The following is a 17,671-nucleotide window of genomic DNA, read 5'->3' on the forward strand; positions in this document are numbered from 1 at the left end:
CCGCGCTCGCCCATCCCCGCCCGCCGCCGCCGCTTCCCGCCGCGCTCCGCCCCGGCCGGGCCCCGCGGAGCCGCCCCGCGGCTCCGCGCAAGTAAAACTTCCCTGTTTTTTGTTGTTGTCTTGCAAAACGCCGTGCACAGAGAGCCCCTGAAGTGCCGCGCTGCCCCCGCGGGACCCCTGCGGCGTCCCTGGGAATAGGGGAAATGAAATACTCCGTTGCGAGAGTTTAATTGCGCAATGGCCAGCGTGCTTAGAGCTTTACAAGGTGAAAAAAATACATAGTGTAAGAAAATTAGTTACTGATATTTCCACTTAAAGCTCTACACATAACACATCTTCTTCAGTTTGCTACGAGATGTTGGAATTTAGCTTTAATAGCCATAAACTGCACTGCAAAGCAAAAGGGGCCTGGAAAAGGCCCTCACAACAGACAGGCCACACCATTTTGGTTAATTAATAAGAGTTATACAACCCCTTTCAGCCAAAGCATTTCACAGGCTCAAGAGTGATATATTATTTATGGGAATCAGGCCCTCGGGAGCCACTTCTGGAGTATAACCTACTAGCTGACTAAGAGCTCTCAGCAGCAATTTAAGCCCTAAAGTGAAAAAAAAACTGTATCAGATCATCATGACTAGTGCTAATGCAGAACTTGCCAGTATCTCTGCCCAGCTGATGTTCCTGGAAACATTTCTGAGGCAGGTTCCTCTTTACTGCAGCCCTACTTCTTGCACGGGTGGGTTTCAAGGATATTTGCCATTCTTTGCTCTGCTGAGGACTTCCTCATGGGTGTTTCTTGTGAGAAAAGTAAAAATCTAGGCCCCTGTCCTTGTGCTGCATCGGTGGGTGTGCAGGTCCTTTCTTGCCCTTGGGATGAGCATCTCTTCCATGCTGCAAAAGAAGGATGGATGGATGATGATGAGGTATTTGCTGATGCTGAAGAGCAAATCTGATCACAGATCAGATGCAGTTTAAATAAGCAAAATGTTCATGTGGCACTTCACAAAGTCGTTTGTCTGCTCTTCTGTGCTCTCGTAAACACAGGATGATAATCCAGGCTCTTGGCTAGCATGACTGGAAGTGGATGTCCCCATTTCGGCAAAAACTGCTTGTGTCAAAGGAATCTGGCCAGAGAAGTTTGAAACTGGGACATGGAATTAAAACCCCATGTGGAAACTCATTTCATTCTTCATGGAACTAAATCTCAGCCTCTACAACAGCCTCTACAACAGCCTCCTCACATGGGAGGAGACAGCGAGTATATGTGGGGAAAGACAAAATGCTGAAAATGCCTTGAAATGCACTATAGTGTCAGTTCTCCCCTTCTACCACCACTGCTCCCTATCCAGACCTACAGAGCACTCCTATTTACCCCTCTTCACCAAGAAAAGCAGCGCAGCTGGTAGATACAAGCCTGACACATGCTTGGCACTTCATAGGATCCACATCTCCATCTGCCCCCATTGTAAACAACCTAAAAAATGAAGTTTTGGGGCCTGCAGTTCCCATATTCACTCGTCTTCATAACTCCAGTTTGGATGCACACATGCAAGTTGGGGAGTTAGTTGTTTTTACTTCCCACCACGCACATGGAATGGGAATACAGCATCAGGCTGGCCTCCTTTCTGCCCGTGTGTGCAAGGAGGTGGTTAGGCCAGTGGAGGCCTTCAGAGATACCCAACCCTTTGGGGCTTGTCCTGGGGCCACCAGGCTTGGTGGTGTCTGGATGGCAGGCAATGGTTCCATGAAGGATCATAGAGAGTTACAGAATCCCAGAATGGTTAAGGGACCTCTCGAGATCATCCAGTCCAACCCCCTGCTACAGCAGGGACACCCAGAGCACGGGGCACAGGGTGACATCCAGTGAGGTTTGGAGACCTCCAGAGAAGGAGGCTCCGCAACTTCCCTGGGCAGCCTGTTCCAAGGCTCTGCCACCTTCACAGTGATGTTCTTGCTCATATGGAGACGGAACTGTCTGTGTTTCAACTAGTACCCATTGCCCCTTGTCCTGTCACTAGTCACCACAGAGAAGAGTTTGGCCCCATCTTCTTTAGATTCTCCCCTCAGGTACTTATCCGTATTGATCTGATCTCCTGTCAGTCTTTTCTTCTCCAGGCTACACAGGCCCAGCTCGCTTAGTCTTTTCTCATACCATAGATGCTCCAGTCCCCTAATCATCTTTGTTGCATTCCTCTGGACCCTCTCTAGAAGCTCCACATCCCTCTTGTCCTGGGGAGCCCAGAACTGCACCCAATTCTCCAGGTGCGGCCTCACCAGAGCTGAGTAGAGAGGCAGGGTCCCTTCCCTTGACCTGCTGGCAACATCCTCCTGATGCAGGCCAGGATGTGGGAAATATTCCATGGGGAATATACTCTCTGTCCAAGCCCTGGTAGGTCTGCAGGGCTAGTGGGATAAAGAAGCAGCTAAAATTTACATCACTCAGCACAGCTGATATATCTGGTATTATGTAAGTGCAGGAGGAAAAGAAACTGAGTAATAAAAACCATGCACAAAATAGTAAATGAGCATGATGAGCCCATTCTATAGCTGTAAAGCCAACTGGTCTGGCACAGCTTTTGTCCATATGGCTTCATCGAGCCTGTCTTTTGTGACAGTCCTTGGCACGTGGGACCCTCAAGCTGTGCCTGGGCATGATGCTGGTTAGCCCCGAGTGAAGCAGTGCCAGGAAACACAGCGTCAATTTAACAGCCTGTGTGACAGCAGGTCAGTACACAGCCCTGTGCCTTGGGTGTATTTAGTTTATTAGAATGGTCACAGCTCTAATAAACCCTAAACCAACCCTCATTGCACAGTCCTTGTACAGAGCAGGCCCACCCTCTTCCATAACTTTGGATGAAAACATTTCTTTCCTTTATACCTGAAAAAAACAGCGTAATTCACAGGCACAGACTGGTTGCTTGGACTCCTGCCCCTGGACCCCCAACCCTTCCCACTACTCACAGGCCTGTGGCTGATGTGTCTGCTCCACTCCGGGGCCGTCACAACTGGCTGCGGGTAGGTCTCGCCTAGGGTTATTCCCGCTCGGGAAAGAGAGGCGCTGCTCAGTGCCCAAGGTGCGTGGATCTCTCCTCCCTTTAACTCCTGTAGTTCTGGGACCCACAGCCGCACGTAATCCCCCTGCAAACGGCACCACAGCAACAGGATCCATTCAGCAGAGACCTGTACACGCTTCCCAGCAAAGGCCTCGCTCACCACAGACGGAAAAAAAGGCTGATTTCTAGGTGATGAAGCTACAGCTTCCATGAACTCAGTCAGGCCTCAGTCCCTCCACACAGCAGACGGGTCTCTCTTCTCTGGGACTACCACATATGAATGGAAAAAGACTCCTGCATGCTCCCTGCAAGACTGCAAGGCAAAAAGGGACCTGAAGCTGAGATTTAGCTACTTTGTGCAATGTACTCGCTTCCCTTTGTACTGCTGCCTTCACCCCTCACGTCTCAATGGGCACTCTGGTTAAACACTCGTGTTTCACCCACGTGGTGCTTTGGTGCTGTTCCCTATGAGGCAGCCAGATGAGACTTACACTGCCATCGTAATCCAGGCCTTGCTTGATGATGTTGAACCTCCTGCTGTCCCGCGGGTCGTTGCCGACGCCAGCGCTGTAGAGCCAGTTGCCGTAATTGCTGCAAACGTCGTAGTCCACCTGGAGCAAGCGGAGAGGAAAGGCTGTGAGGAGCTGGGCTAGTCCTTGGTGACCCTCTGCCCGTCCTCTCCTTCCCTCCAAGGGGAACTGCCCGCATCGGAATCAGGCTGTCCATGGCACAGCCCCTGCCTCTGATGAGGATCAGGCTGCACGGCCTTTTTGCACAGCTGGGGGCAGAATATCTCACTTCATGAACCCAGTGAGATGGGTAAAGTCCAACTAATTTCTGTCTCTTTTTTTTTTTTTTAAATCCTTCTTTTCTGCTACCAAATCTCAGACTTCAAACACATTTGATGACTACCCCTAGCTTTTGAGTGCTCCTACTCCAGAATCAGTAGCCCAGTGCGTTTCAAATACTGCAAACAAATTCTTCCTGAGCTGTTACCCAGATGCCTGGGACTGGCAAAAACAACTCCACAGATCCTAGTACGCAGGTAAGAGAAAAGTCTTGCTCAGATTATATGGAGTGATCACACAGAGTGCAAGAAGAGGCAAAAAGCACCAACACAGCAGTCACTTCCCTGCTACACTCGATCTTCATCAGGCCATGAACTTTAATGAACTTGGCAGAGTTTTCCTATGGAAACACTAAAGTTCTCGCGCCATACTCAGTTGGACACATATGGTCAAATTATTCTGACATCTAAATAAACAAAAGCCTCTCAGAGATGCTTGTGTAAAATGGAGAAAGGTTCCTGTAGCAGGCAGAGAAGAGCCCAGCCCAATGTTTTTCAGTTAGCCTTAAATCCAACAGCAGAAGCTTTACAGTCAACTGTAAAGTCAGGCTCAGGGCCTGGCTTCAAGCCTGGCTCGGGGAGCGGCCGGGGTCTCAGCCTGGGTGTGGGATATCCAGGAGAGGTGTCCTCACTGCAGAGGCCTGGCACCAGCAGCCTGCAAAGCCTCGCTCCGCAGGTCCCCTGCTCTCCTCTGCTCCCTTCGCTGCAGGAGCCGGGGCACGGGGTGGTGTTTCCCAAGCCAGAGGCTCTCCTGGGCACGGAGACGTGGCACAGGGCATGGGGGAACAGGCTGTGCCAAGGCCCCTTCCCCTTTCTTTGCCAAGCCATCCAGGCTCATTTCCCCCTCGGCTTTGCCTCTTCCTGCCATTCTCTGCTCTTTGTTTTCCTCCCTTTCTTTGGGGCCCGACCCTGTGCATGAAACCAGAGCTGAGAGATATTCTGCTCGGGACAGCAGAGGGATCTGGCCTTTCCCCCCAGTTTTAGCAGGTTTTGGAGAGCTTCCATAGTCCCTCTGCCTGTCTTGGGTGGATGGCAAACGTCTTCCCAGGCACATGCAAACCCAGCCTGGGCCTTTGGTGAAGGCATCACAGATGGCAAATGCATCTTTTTCCCTTTGTGGAGCCACGGGAGGCCAGCTGCAGGCCTGTGCTAGCCTGTGCTTCCTACACCCAGCCCTGTCAGGCCCGCGGGGCTGCCTTCTGGGTGTCTCTCCATGAGAGCACTCGGGTTAAAGAACTAGAGCTTTTTAGCTAGTGTGACAAAAGCTGAAAGGGAGGGATGGAAGGAAACAAGGACCAGCCAGTGCCAGGACACCCTGCAGAGCAGCAGCGAGCTGCCGCTTGGTGCTTTGTGAAAAGCCAGGTGCAAAGACAGTGAGATCAAAGCCAGGCTTCCAGCAAGACTGCTGATGCCTGTATGAATAAGGGCAAGCAGTCCAGGGCGCATCTTCCCAGCATGAGACCATCCAGGTCTTTCTCACTTGTGGAGGAAGACCTGGAAGCTCCTACATCCTTCTGGGTGTGACTGTGAAGTGAGCAGATCTCCATGTGAGGAGGCAATGCTGCCCTTTGGTCAGAGCACAGCTTCAGTTCCTGATGCCCAACTCTTGATCATTGACAGCCTTGATTAAGATACTTGCTCTCACGGGCATCAAACTTGGAGCCAGCTTTGCAACGGCTCTGAAGGATACCCTTCGGGGTATCCTTCCCCTTGTCCCTCCAGACAAGATGTAGAGCTGGGTGCTCTACATCTTATCTAGAAAAGATAACATCTTATCTCCACAGCATGAAGTTACCTACACTGCTTTCTGGTGGCTCCTGGAGTAGCCCTGACCACACTGTGTAGCTGTGCAAGCTCGCGGCTGCTCGAGGCACAGGTGTGAGTCACAGCAATGGGAAGAGCAGCCAAGTCTTCCTGTAAATCCCTGCAGCCAAAGCCATATCAGGGCACTGCCCCAAGGAAGCCCCAAACGGTTACATTAACCAAAGGGGTCTTTTAATTCAGACACTGGCTTCATACTTGTAACCATACCAGTGACTGGAAAATCTCATTATCAACAGCCTCCTGAACCTCACAGATTAGAAATCCAATGTGACACTAATATTTGGTCCTATTGCATCTCTACCATTCTGCTGAAGAACTTCAGCTTCTCAGCAGTTTTCACAACTCAGCTAATAACAGTAAAGGACAGAGAAGCAAAGACACACAGAGCTGTACTCCTGCCCAGGCCTGTGACCTGGGGACTGTTCAGACTCTGTGGTGACAGATCCACGGAGGCCAGAGACGAAGGAGCAGCTCCAGTGACTGCTGATTGACATGACAGAAACTAGTTGAGCTGGTGTTCCAGTTGGCAAGGAGGCCCCTGACTCACCGCGGTGAAGAAGGTTCCTCCAGCCAGGGCGGAGGCCTCTGGAAGCTAATCCAGCCATTGTCAATACTTGCCTGTTCTTGGCTAGAAGACTTCCCTGTCCAGAGAGATCAATGCAAAGATGCTGTGCCAACATTGCCTTCGCTGGCCAAAATGCACTTATTTTCATGTTCTATTTCTGGGCTGTCCTCTGGGGTGAACAAATCAGAGCATTGTTAAGATAATTTATGCTTTGTAGCTTTCTCAAATGTGACAGGTTTTTAAAAATCTACACAGGAAAGAACAAAAACATCATTGCAAGTTTCCTAGCTGTGTCTACATCTTGGTTAACAGCAACTTCAGGGCAGTCAAACTCCTTGATGTTTTCGCATGAGCTTTGGGAGCTCACGCAAAACACAAGCACTGTGTACATGCGGTTATATCATCCTGAAAAGCTCTGACCTTCTGTATCCTTATGAGGCAGAGTTACCTTCCTGTCAGTCACCCAAACACCTCCAGACTTGCAGTGGGTCTGCTCTTACCAGCAGGTATTCGAACCACTCTGCTCCCAGTCTCCAGTCGAGACGCAGGTCCTTGGTGAGGAAGCTGGCGACGTTCTGCCGCCCTCGGTTAGACATGAAGCCCGTCGCCCTCAGCTCCCGCATGTTGGCATCCACGAAAGGAACCCCCGTCTTGCCCTCTGTGGAGACAAAAGACACAGTGCTGGGATGCAGTGACCCTACTGGGCAGGGGCTCATGGCCAACCTGTGCTCCCGTGTTTGTAGCCATCCAAGAGGGAAAGGCAGCTCCAACAGGCAGCAGGAGAGAGAAGACATTCTCCAGGAGAGAGTTCAATGAAGTTTAGCTGGGATATAGCCACTAAGATCCACTAGATATTACATAGGAAATTAAACGAGGAGATTTTTTGGCAAGGGAAGAAAAAACACAGCGTGGAAAAATCATCAGAATGGAAAAACAATGCTATAGATGGAAACTGAGCAAAATAAACACACCACAGGGAAACGGGCTGAGAAAGAGTCTTGAAAGGTGGCCAGGTGATAAAGAAGGAAATAATGGACAAGTCCTCAAGGATTAATACATGAGAAGCAGGGAATCTTTTCTATAGTTAAGAAAAAGATTTACTGTACCTCTGTGCAAATGGGCACATAGGACTTTAATGTGAAGAAAGATACATAGCTGCATAATTCAGATCATGATACAATAATCTGTTAGTGCCTCTCGTTTTGAGATATTATCTTTGCTATTAATGTGAAAACAAAGTTAGAAAAGCTGAAGAAAAGCAAGGATATGAAAGACCTGTGGGGTGTAATGGAAGTTGAGTTTTATTCGAGAGAAGGTTCAACTTCCCAAACAAAACCTCTTGGCTGAATGAATTATGTTCACACTGAACAGAGGGCGTGGATTCCTGTTTGGTGACAACAGTTTAAGTGACAGCAACTCTTCAGGCTGGCAATTCCCCCTGTGTCAATCCCAGTTAGCTTTGGGTATATGGGAGCATACAGGCAACACGCAAACCTGAGCAAAACTGTGATCTCTACTGACCTTTCCAACAGTCAAAGAGCTGAAGGTCCTTCTTCCAGGGGACCTCTTTGCCTTGCAGCCCTGTTGAAGAAAGAAATGAACTGCCGATTAAGATAAGTGCTGACACAAGCAGTTATAAATAAAACAGTGACAACAAGAGGCACCTTGGCATAATGCTTTGGGAAGGGGTTAGTGATCTTGGTGACATTAGAAACAAGCCATGTTCCTTCTTCAGAGCTTTAGAGACCTGTTTCTCCTTCCAAGCACTGCAAAGGGTTGCCTCCTTCTATTTTATTCAAGACAATACTGATATGAAATTCCTATCTGTATGAGATCCTGAGCCCAGAATTACCTGGCAGAAGTCCCTGGTAGAAAGAAAGGAAACTTGCTCATGTGGTTGGGTAGGAACAGGTCAGGGGCAGACTTATTGTTTGCAGGGGCTTAAGGGCAATTACAGCTACTGGGAAAGTGCAGGGATGACTCAGCTCTGGATCCCAGGACTGGAGTTTCAGTTGTCTGTAGGTATCCAGTGTCCTGTAAGATGCCCAAGGCATCCAAGACAGGCACATAGGGCTGAGAGGCCCTGAGAGACACTTGTGTCTCTTAGGAGAAACAGCTGGATGTCAGGAAGAATGCTGTATGTTTAGGCAGCTAAATCACATGGAGAGCATCTGACCCAACAAGGCTGTAAGGCTCCCTGACTGGATATCACAGAATCACAGAATGGTTGAGGTTGGAAGGGACCTCTAGAGATCATCTAGTCCAACCCCCTGCTCCAGCAGGGACACCCAGAGCATGGGGCACAGGGCAGCATCCAGGCAGGTTTTGGTGGAACCTCCTATGTTTCAACAGGTATCCACTGTCCCTTGTACTGGCCACCACTGAGAAGAGTTTGGCCCCTTCCTCCCTACATCCTCTCTACATCCTCCCTACATCCTCCCTCCCTTCAGGTACATATTGATCAGATCCCCTCTCAGTCTTCTCTTCTCCAGCTAAACAGGCTCAACTCAGCCTTTCCTTATAAGACAGATGCTCCACTCCCTTAATCATCTTTGTTGCTCTCTGCTGATATATGGATATATATTATCCATATAAACTCACCATCAGGACACTTAATAACACAATGCACATTTCCCTCCTGCTCCAAAATGCAACCATCATAAGGCAGTAACTCAAGTGCAATGAGGAGAATGTTGGTACAACGCGATGCGATGCTCACAGGCTCTTCTCTTCCTTCCCCTGTTGTGTGACTGCCCCTTTTCCCTGCAAAAACAGCGATCCATACGCACCTCTCGGTGAAAAAATCCTTCTGCCATACTTCAGGGCCACAAAGCGGAAGTAATCCCGCCAGAGCAGTTCGAAAAGGATCCTAAAACACAGAGGTGGGTTATTCAGACCTCCTAATCTAGTTTGTACTTTGAGTGGTGGTGGTGAAAAGCAAACTTCACGCCCATCACTTCCTCAGCTCTAGTGTGAGAGCAGAATTTCAGGAAAGCTGTTTCTATCCATCCCCACTGGGATATAATTCTGTGAAGAGCAGGGTGGGGACCCGACTCAGCTTTGCACTTCCGCCCCAGCCAGCGTGTCAGCACATTCCTGGAGCAACACGTGGACTTGCCCTCTGCAAGGCACTTAAAGGCATTTTTCACAGCTGGTCATACAGTGCCCTTGCCCTTGAGATCAGCTGCTAGGCCTGCAAAGAACTGGCAGATTTGCACATATAATTTTGATTAAAAAGATTAGTGGCACCCCAGACTCTGAGAGCTGCTTCAGCAATCTGGGATATTGGGAATATGCCGCTCAGCTGATGTTTCGGCTCACGAGATTTCTCTGGAAGTCCTGACTACAAAACAAACTATCCCAAACACTGAAAAGCACAGTCCCAAGGCAAAGATTGAACCAGCCCCTTACAAGCAGCCACCAAAGACCTGCACGTCACTGCGTTGCCTCTACAGTGACTGAAGTACCTGGGATCTTGACCTCTTTTTTACAGGCAGCACTGGGGTAAGCAAGGGCATAGAATCATAGAATCCTTAATTTTGGAAGGCACCTCTAGAGGTCATCTAGTCCAACCTCCCTGCACACATAGAGTCACCTAGAGCATGTGGCACAGGGTGGCATCCAAGCAGGTCTTGAAGATCTCCAGAAAAGGAGACTTCATCACCTCCCTTGACAGCCTATTCCAGTGCTCTGTCACCTTTATGAAATAGCATGGGAAAGCTGGATGTATTAAGCCTGCTTCTAAGCCTGCTTTTCCCTCCACAGCAGAGTTGTGACCAGCTGAGCAGGTGCAGGGCTGCTTGCAGGACCATGTCCAGTCGTCCCATGGTGCTTCAGACACATTGCGATTTGCCCAAGTTGCACAGTCGCTGAGATGCTAAATATTGGGTGAAATTCTGCTCACATCACAGTGATGGCAAATCCTTTGGATTTTATTCAAAAGTCATTTACTCTGCTTCTCATCTATCTTATAGCAATTCAGAGAGGGAGGGTGTTAACAGATCAATATTAAATACTATGAACGACAATTTCCCAGCAATAGTAATGATAACACTAATAATCTTGACTTATAAATTGCCAGAAGCTCTGGATGCCAAAAGCAGGCTAATAAACCCATACTGAAGCAGAAGTGCAATGCAGCCCAGAGAAATCAGACAGCAGGCATAGAAAAACCTCCATTAATTATGGAGAAAATTAATAAATCACTCTGTCCTGTGCATGAGCTGCCAGTTTGTTTTTCAGAGGAGACAAGCTATGGTGATGGTGCAGGCTCATACCAGTACGTGCTCTGATTTGCTGTTCGGTCCTTTTCATACTTCCGGATCTGCTCATAGATGTATCGTGGTGAAATGCAGCCTAAGGCCAACCTGGAAGCAGAAGGGAGATGGTTAAAATGCAATAAGGGACTCACAGCTGGACACCTGCAGGGAGGCAGCACAGAGGCAGTTTTGTGCTTAGAGTTGCTACAGGAAAGTCTCCAGTTCTGCCACAGACTCCTCACGATAAAGTCACATGATGTTTGTGCAACTCCAAGCGAAAGCAAAAATCCTAGTCCGTCCTTCCTGTTTTAGATGAATGTTACGGTAGTCGCCAGGCTACCAAGAGTAGCAAACTTTTACAGAAGTGTGACAACTTTGGCCTGAAAGACTTTCTCATATTAGTCACTGTACGAAAAAACACAAATGGATCCCAGATTTCAACCCCTCCATTTTCTGCTTTATCTGTTCAACAGCTTCCCTTATACTGCAAGTCTCTTTATCACGTCTACAGTTCCTATTGCTGCAGCACCCGAGCATCTCATCAGAGCAACCACGGCTGACAGTAGGCAAAGGACTTGCTGGAAATCTCATGTGGGTCAGGAAAGGCAGGAAAGGGAAGAGTCAAGGAATAACCTTGATTTTCCTAGAAATATATTTTAATGTAACTTCTCAAAACAGCTCACAGAAACATTTAATTTCTGTGATGGATTCTGATGGATTTTGTAAACCAGGAAGGAGTCTGAAAAGCCGTTCCATAACTGCTAACAAGCTCTGACATTTAGAAATGGTCAATATGAGATGTGAATGACTGCAACCTGAATAGCTCTGATCTTGATCCTCTCACGGAAGAACACTTTGGCATGGAGACATCAGGGCTCTCTGCTCTGGGCAAATAAATGGCCATGCTGGAAAAATGGGAGTGGAGGCCACCACTAAGAACCTGCTCAGTGCTGGTGCTCCTGGGACCCAAAGTGCCACGAGGTGGAGCCATCCACTGCAGCCACCGAAACATAGGCTGCTTAAAAAGAGGAAATCCTGACCAGACCCAGGGAAAAAAGAAAAAAAAACTCACATTTTAATTCTGTGAGGGAAACGCTGCAGACGCTCTCAGCACTAGGGTAAAGTGAGTTCTGCTGCAGCAGGTTCAGTCTGGAATTATTTCTTTCCATCGCTGAAGACTAAAGCCCCTAATTAGAAGTCATCATATTAATCAAAAAAAGGTCTTTTTGCAATAATAATAATCAGAAGTGGCTTTTTGTTTCCACAGAAAAATGGAATAGCAGCGAGGCACATTGACTTGCCTCAAAGTGGTCAGTAGGCCAGGACCAAATTTAGTTCTGCTGCTTTCAGCCCCTCAGGGGCAGGCAGCCCCTGCCTGCTCTGAGCTGTTCTTGATACACAAAAACCAGCACAAAGTCACGGACAAGTCGCATGTCTCTCCAGGGCTCTGTCCACATCCCCACTCACAGCACAGTGGGCACTTGGTATAGTTTTGCTACGCTTAAAAAATCCTCTTTGCAAGAAAGTTCCTAAGGAACCGCTGGCGGAGAGTGCAATAAAGAGTAACTCTGAGGCTGCTCTACCTAGACAAAAAGCCAGGGGATGGGACCTAGAGCATCACCCTTCTCACATGAGTGTTCAGCTAACAGGTAACATCAATTTGAAGGGCATGGAGAGAGGAAACTTTCACTACAAATGATCGTTACCATGGCGCAAATTTGGTTGAATAATCCGTTCCGATGAGTCCATTCCGTGTCTCCTTGTAAGAGGCAACCAGATTCTGTGTGAGAAGCAAGAAGGGAAGATGTTAGTGAACATAGAACCTGGAGAACAGGCCTTCTCTCGTGCTCTTGTGGAAGATAGAGCAATTCGGCAGAGCGAGGATCCCTCTCCTGGCTGCCTGCAGGGATTACAGGGCTGCCAAACTCCAGCGTCCTGGAGTTAACTCTTTGGAGTTAAGTCCTTGGAGTTAACTGCATTAATCAGGCAGCAGTTTTCCTTTTAGCCAGGGGATGTGTGTCACTAGCCACGGGGCACATGGGTTCCTACAGGATCCACGAAGCTGGACAGGCTACTCCCTACCTGCACAGATCTCACTCTGGAGCAATAGGGAGAAAGGGGCCAAGATCTTCTCAGTGGTGACCAGTGATAGGACAAGGGGCAATGGATGTAAGATGAAACATAGGCAGTTCCATCTGCATGTGAGGAAGAACTTCACTGTGAGGGTGCAGAGCCCTGGAAAAGGCTGCCCAGAGAGGTTGTGGAGTCTCCTTCTCTGGAGGTCTCCAAACCCACCTGGATGCCACCCTGTGCCCCATGCTCTGAGTGTTCCTGCTGGAGCAGGGGGTTGGACTACATGATCTCTAGAGGTCCTTTCCAACCTCAACCATTCTGTGATTCTGTGAATAACCGACTTAGAGGTGCTGCTTGCAGCCAGGCTGACACTGGTGCCTGTGTCCCCTGCCGTGTCCTAACGGGCCCGGCACTCAGCTGCAGGAATCCGCATCACTGGGATGTCTGGACACTCTGGACACCCCACTGCCAAGGCAAAGGTCATTATGGGGACACCTGATCTCTTCCTGATGCCCTTGGCTGCCCAGGTTACAACTGCTAATGGCCCTCTAAAGAAGAGCTAAACTGCTGCTGACCTAGGGAGGGAGAGTAGAAAGGGCAAATCAAGATAAAGGAGCTCAAAGATGGTCCCCAATTCTCAAAAGCGGGTGGGGAAAAAAAGATCCTAAGACTGTTGGCCAATAAATTAAGTTCCCAGATGCTTAAATTATAATCCCAGTACTTGGATGACTTCTTGTTTCTTTTTCTGAAAAACTAATATAATGCTAATTCTCTTCTTTGTGAAGTACTATATAGAGGCTAAGGAAATTTTCGTAGGAAATGAAATTGCAGCTCACCCACTTGCACAGCTATATGTACATAGGAGAGGATGCAGACAAGGAAATGTAAGAGTTACCGTGTCCCAAAAATAATACTGTAGTCTCATTAGTGCCTGAGTCTCTCCTCCACTGCAGGGAAAAGCTGTTCGTGGATCAGTTACAAAATCTGCCAGGGAAAAGAAATATCAGCTTGTTACCAAGAAAAACCAGCTCTTGGAAGCAGCTCTAAGGCAGGGAGCATAAAAACTAGACAAGTTCCTCACTAGGGCTTTGGGGAAACAAATGATTGTGCCCAGTGATGCCTGGAAACAAAAAGGGCCACCTCAAATACATTCAAAATTACTAATTAAAAGGATTCTGCTACAGGGCTTGCCACCTCAGCTTCTCCACGCAGCGATTTTACCTTCAACCTGCCAACATTTTGATCTAATGTAGGAGCAGACAGACACTGAGTTACAGTTTGAAGGGCTCTCACTGTCTTGAATGGCCTCTGATGCACGATAAGAGACATCTCTCAGTAGAAATCTCATGGGGCAACTGCCAAATTAGGCTTTATTACCCTTCTGTCCCAAATCCTCCATGGTAGGGATACATCCTTCTTCTACCCCTGGAGGCAGAGGCTTGAGCTGAGTTGCCATGTGGAGTGTTGGCCGAACCTTTGCCTCGGTTTCCACGACTTTTCGAAACTGAGTGTAGACATCAGGCAATCTGCAGAGTTAACAGGGCAATCAGACCTCGGAGGGGAAGGCTCTTTTGGCCCTCCACACAGCACCAATTTCTTTACAGCTAATACAGAAAAATAGGCATTTTTATACCCTGATCCTTCCGCTCTATTTTGTGGATTTTCTGTAAGATAACATGAATCACTCAACTCCACCAACTAGATCTCCAATGACTACTGCAGGAGCCAAGGCTGAAGAGTCCTCAAGCAGGAGTCTACTCCCATAGACACTTACATGTAGCCAGAGGAGATAACAGAGCAATCCAGTCTAAAGCCACAGGGTCTCAGGACACTGCAGACCAAGTGTTCAAACAGTGTTGGTAGAAGGAGGAAGAGAAATCATTCCCTCAGTCAATGACCAAACAAGTGACTTAGCAAAAATTGATGAGCAAATGCTCTTGGTAGAGAAGAATGAACATGTCCCTTCCACTTGATGTTAAAAACAGCACAACATCACTCAGTCCTTTCCCAGTCGAATTGGACGGCTATATCTAGTGCAGTAAGCAACAAATGAGGCAGGAGTGAGGGGTATCATGGAGCATCCCACCTGGTGATAGGCTTGAAGGGGAGGTCATCCCGGTGATACAATGTGGATCCCCAGAACGTCTGGATTTTCACTCCATGCTGACCACACACCTGGAGCAGCCCCTTCTCCACATCCAGCTCCTCCTTCGTGGCCTAAGAAGAACAAGATGCAGCGAGTCCTGGCTGCATGGCCTCAGCTCCCTCTTCCAAACACATCACTCCTGATCCAAACTCACAATCCCTGGTCCTATACTCCCTCATCTCCACATTTACCTTCACCCATCAGAGACATTCGTATAAAAACAATCTCCGGGTACTCTTTTTCTGCCAAATCCAACTAGTGCTTGAACTCTCTACTGCTAGTCCTGACACTAGAATCGGAGGGAGACATGCAAAGGGAGCTGGATGTCTTGGAATGCTTTCCACGAACCACTGGTCCCAATGTAAAGCAGATAAGTGAGGCTACACTCTCTATAAAGACATAAATGAAAAAAAAAATCAATGCTACCAAAAGGATATTCAAAATTATGACAGAAGCTGTTTCACTATCTAGTGTGCAGTGAAAGCTTTGGAAATCCTTGCTATGTGACACTTCAGATGTTAAAAGTTTACATGAATTGGAAAGTGACCAAACAAATATATGGAAAAGAAGTAATTTGAGGCTTATTGACTATTAAGACACCATCTCTTCCTCAAGCAATCTCTGAGCTCCAAATTCTTAGAAAGTGGGAGAGTATTCAGAGGAAGTATCTTTACAATCTTACCTTGCTGTTATAGTCTTCCTTGAGTACCTGTTATTGGCCACTGTCAGGAAAAAGTCTAAGGAGTTAGAAGGGCTTTTTTTCTGACCCCATATGGGGTTCTTACACCAACATCCCATGTTGCATGTAACAAGGCACTATAGGATGTAGAGGTTGTTCAGTTATAAAGGTCTTAGCTGTGACAAGAGGGATGCTTGGAGTGCAGGTCACAGAGTGCTTCCTGCCTCACATTGCTCTCAGGTCCAGACTCTGATAGCATTGAGGGTATTCTTTCTATACTACACTTGTGTGTATGTGTGTGGTTGTGTGTGTGCTGTTGTGTGTATGCTCATAGCCTTATAAGCCCAGGAGTCTGGATCAGGGATCTGATTCAACAGGCGCTGGATCAGGCAAACCACTACCCCAGCTCAGTGAAGACAGGTCAGGCCCAAAGCCCTGCAGCCAGGGACTGGCGTCCTGTTTCTCTCCTCCATGTCCTGGTAGACAGCTGCTTAAATACAGATGATGGCCTTTTCTACTCATGATACAATTCGACTCCAGCCAAAGGTCTCCCACTTCAGAGAAGAAGCCAGGAAAAAGCAGCTTGTGGCAAACGGAGGAGAAATGGGCTCTGCTCTCCTGATCCAAAATGCCTGTTGCCAGAAACTGCTCTTCCTCCTTCCTCGAAGCACAGCACTTGCAAGTGATCATTGACAAATAGCTGCTGTCATCCAGCAAGGACAGTCAGCCACATGACCCTCATTCTGGGCACTGTCTGGTTCCCCTATTTACCAATGCCACACACAAGGAAGGCTCTGCACAATGCACAAAATCAGCATGTTGCCTGTGGAAGAAACCTCACCAATTTTCTCCTTAAGCAATGTCAATCAAATCTTTCCTTTACCTCTTCGTGGAAAACCACAACACTCACGGAGCCCAGCTGAGTAATTAGATCATTGACCACATCTTCCGGCTTCCCTTTCCTCACAACCAGCGTACTGCAAATACAAAGGATTAGTCTGAATTAAGTCTGATACTATTTTTATTTATTCGTATAGCCTCCATCTGCCACATACACAAACCATAGTGTAATACAACAGAGGTCTGTCCTGAAGAAGCTGCTGGAGAGGGTAATAAAGGGTTTCTGCCAGCAGAGAGTTCCAGGTCTTGGTCTACCCAGTTATGACTCCTGGAGTTTTTCCAGGGCATAGTAAAAGGGGAATCCTTGAAATTCTTGGAGATCCTCATCCCATAGCATAGCCCAAAGAGGATGCCTTTAGTGGGACAGGTTGAACAACCCAAACTCTAGTTTTGCAATCCTGGGTCCATGCTGGCTTGCCTTGGGTTTCAATGAACTCCTAGAGAAACCCTTCTGGGGATATATAAGGGAGGATACTACAGCGGTTGTTACCAGTTTGGGGGACAAATGATCAAATTTTGCAGGCAAAACATGCAAGGTGGAAACCATCTGTGGTGTCCAAGAAAGCAAACCCTAAAGGGCAAGCAGATGTCACCAGCAGCCTGAAGAGCGATCCAGGGAGAGACTGACACGGGAAGGGTTGTTGCTGTCTGCAACGGCCCATCATCAGAGCCGGGAGCATCCACCAGAATTGACTGGAGTGCAGAAGTGCTTGGAAAAGCAGAAGGAAAACAAAGCGGGACTCGCTGTGCGCGGGGGGCTCCACTACCTTCCCCTCGCCCGCAGCGTGTCCCTCAGGTCTCTCACGCTCTGCAGGAGGAACCGCAGCCGCTGCGGGCCCGTCTTGGGGAAGCCGTAGCAGTGGGTGCCCAGGCGGTGCCGCGGGTCGAAGCAGTAGAGGGGCACGACGTGGTCGGCGTTGCCCTGCGCCCAGTGCAGCACCTGGAAGCACGGAGAGGCCCGGGCTGCCATGTCGGTTTTGCTACGGGGGGGCAAAGCCGGGCCTGGGGTGTTTCTGTGAGGCATGGCGGGCAGCGAGGGAGGCCCGGCGTGGTGGACGGGCCCTACCTCATTGTCGTGCAGGCGCAGGTCGCTGCGCAGCAGGCACAGCGCCGTCATGGAGCCTCTGCAGCAGGCCCTCAGGTCACGCTGCTGCCGCCTCACCCAGCACGGCTTCCTCCATCCTGCCCAGGCCCTCCCGCAGCCCAGCCCCTTCCCGCCTCCATCCCGCCCGGCTTCCCTCAGCCCGCCCTGCTTCCTCCATCCCGCTCTGCATCCCCACATCCCTGTCCCGACACATGCTCCAGTCTTGGATCCCGCATTCCCA

At 48.8% G+C, this 17,671-nt stretch overlaps 1 protein-coding gene across 1 annotated transcript; it reads right to left on the reverse strand.

Moving 5' to 3' along the window:
* Positions 1-316: 316 nt before the first annotated feature.
* Positions 317-17,463, reverse strand: LOC112958107 (cryptochrome DASH-like). Its single transcript, XM_026051916.1, has 14 exons — positions 17,413-17,463; positions 17,114-17,286; positions 16,330-16,423; positions 14,708-14,838; positions 13,999-14,147; positions 13,517-13,605; positions 12,255-12,328; positions 10,567-10,656; positions 9,079-9,158; positions 7,811-7,870; positions 6,790-6,947; positions 3,545-3,664; positions 2,962-3,138; positions 317-891 (listed from the first exon to the last, which is right to left on the reverse strand). Exons 1-14 carry the CDS (start codon positions 17,461-17,463, stop codon positions 784-786), a joined length of 1,554 nt encoding a protein of 517 aa, XP_025907701.1. The 3' UTR covers positions 317-783.
* Between the last annotated feature and the right edge of the window lie 208 nt (positions 17,464-17,671).

Source organism: Nothoprocta perdicaria, unplaced genomic scaffold (genome assembly GCF_003342845.1).
Source record: "Nothoprocta perdicaria isolate Ctin4 unplaced genomic scaffold, notPer1 scaffold_80, whole genome shotgun sequence".
Lineage (NCBI taxonomy): Eukaryota > Metazoa > Chordata > Aves > Tinamiformes > Tinamidae > Nothoprocta > Nothoprocta perdicaria.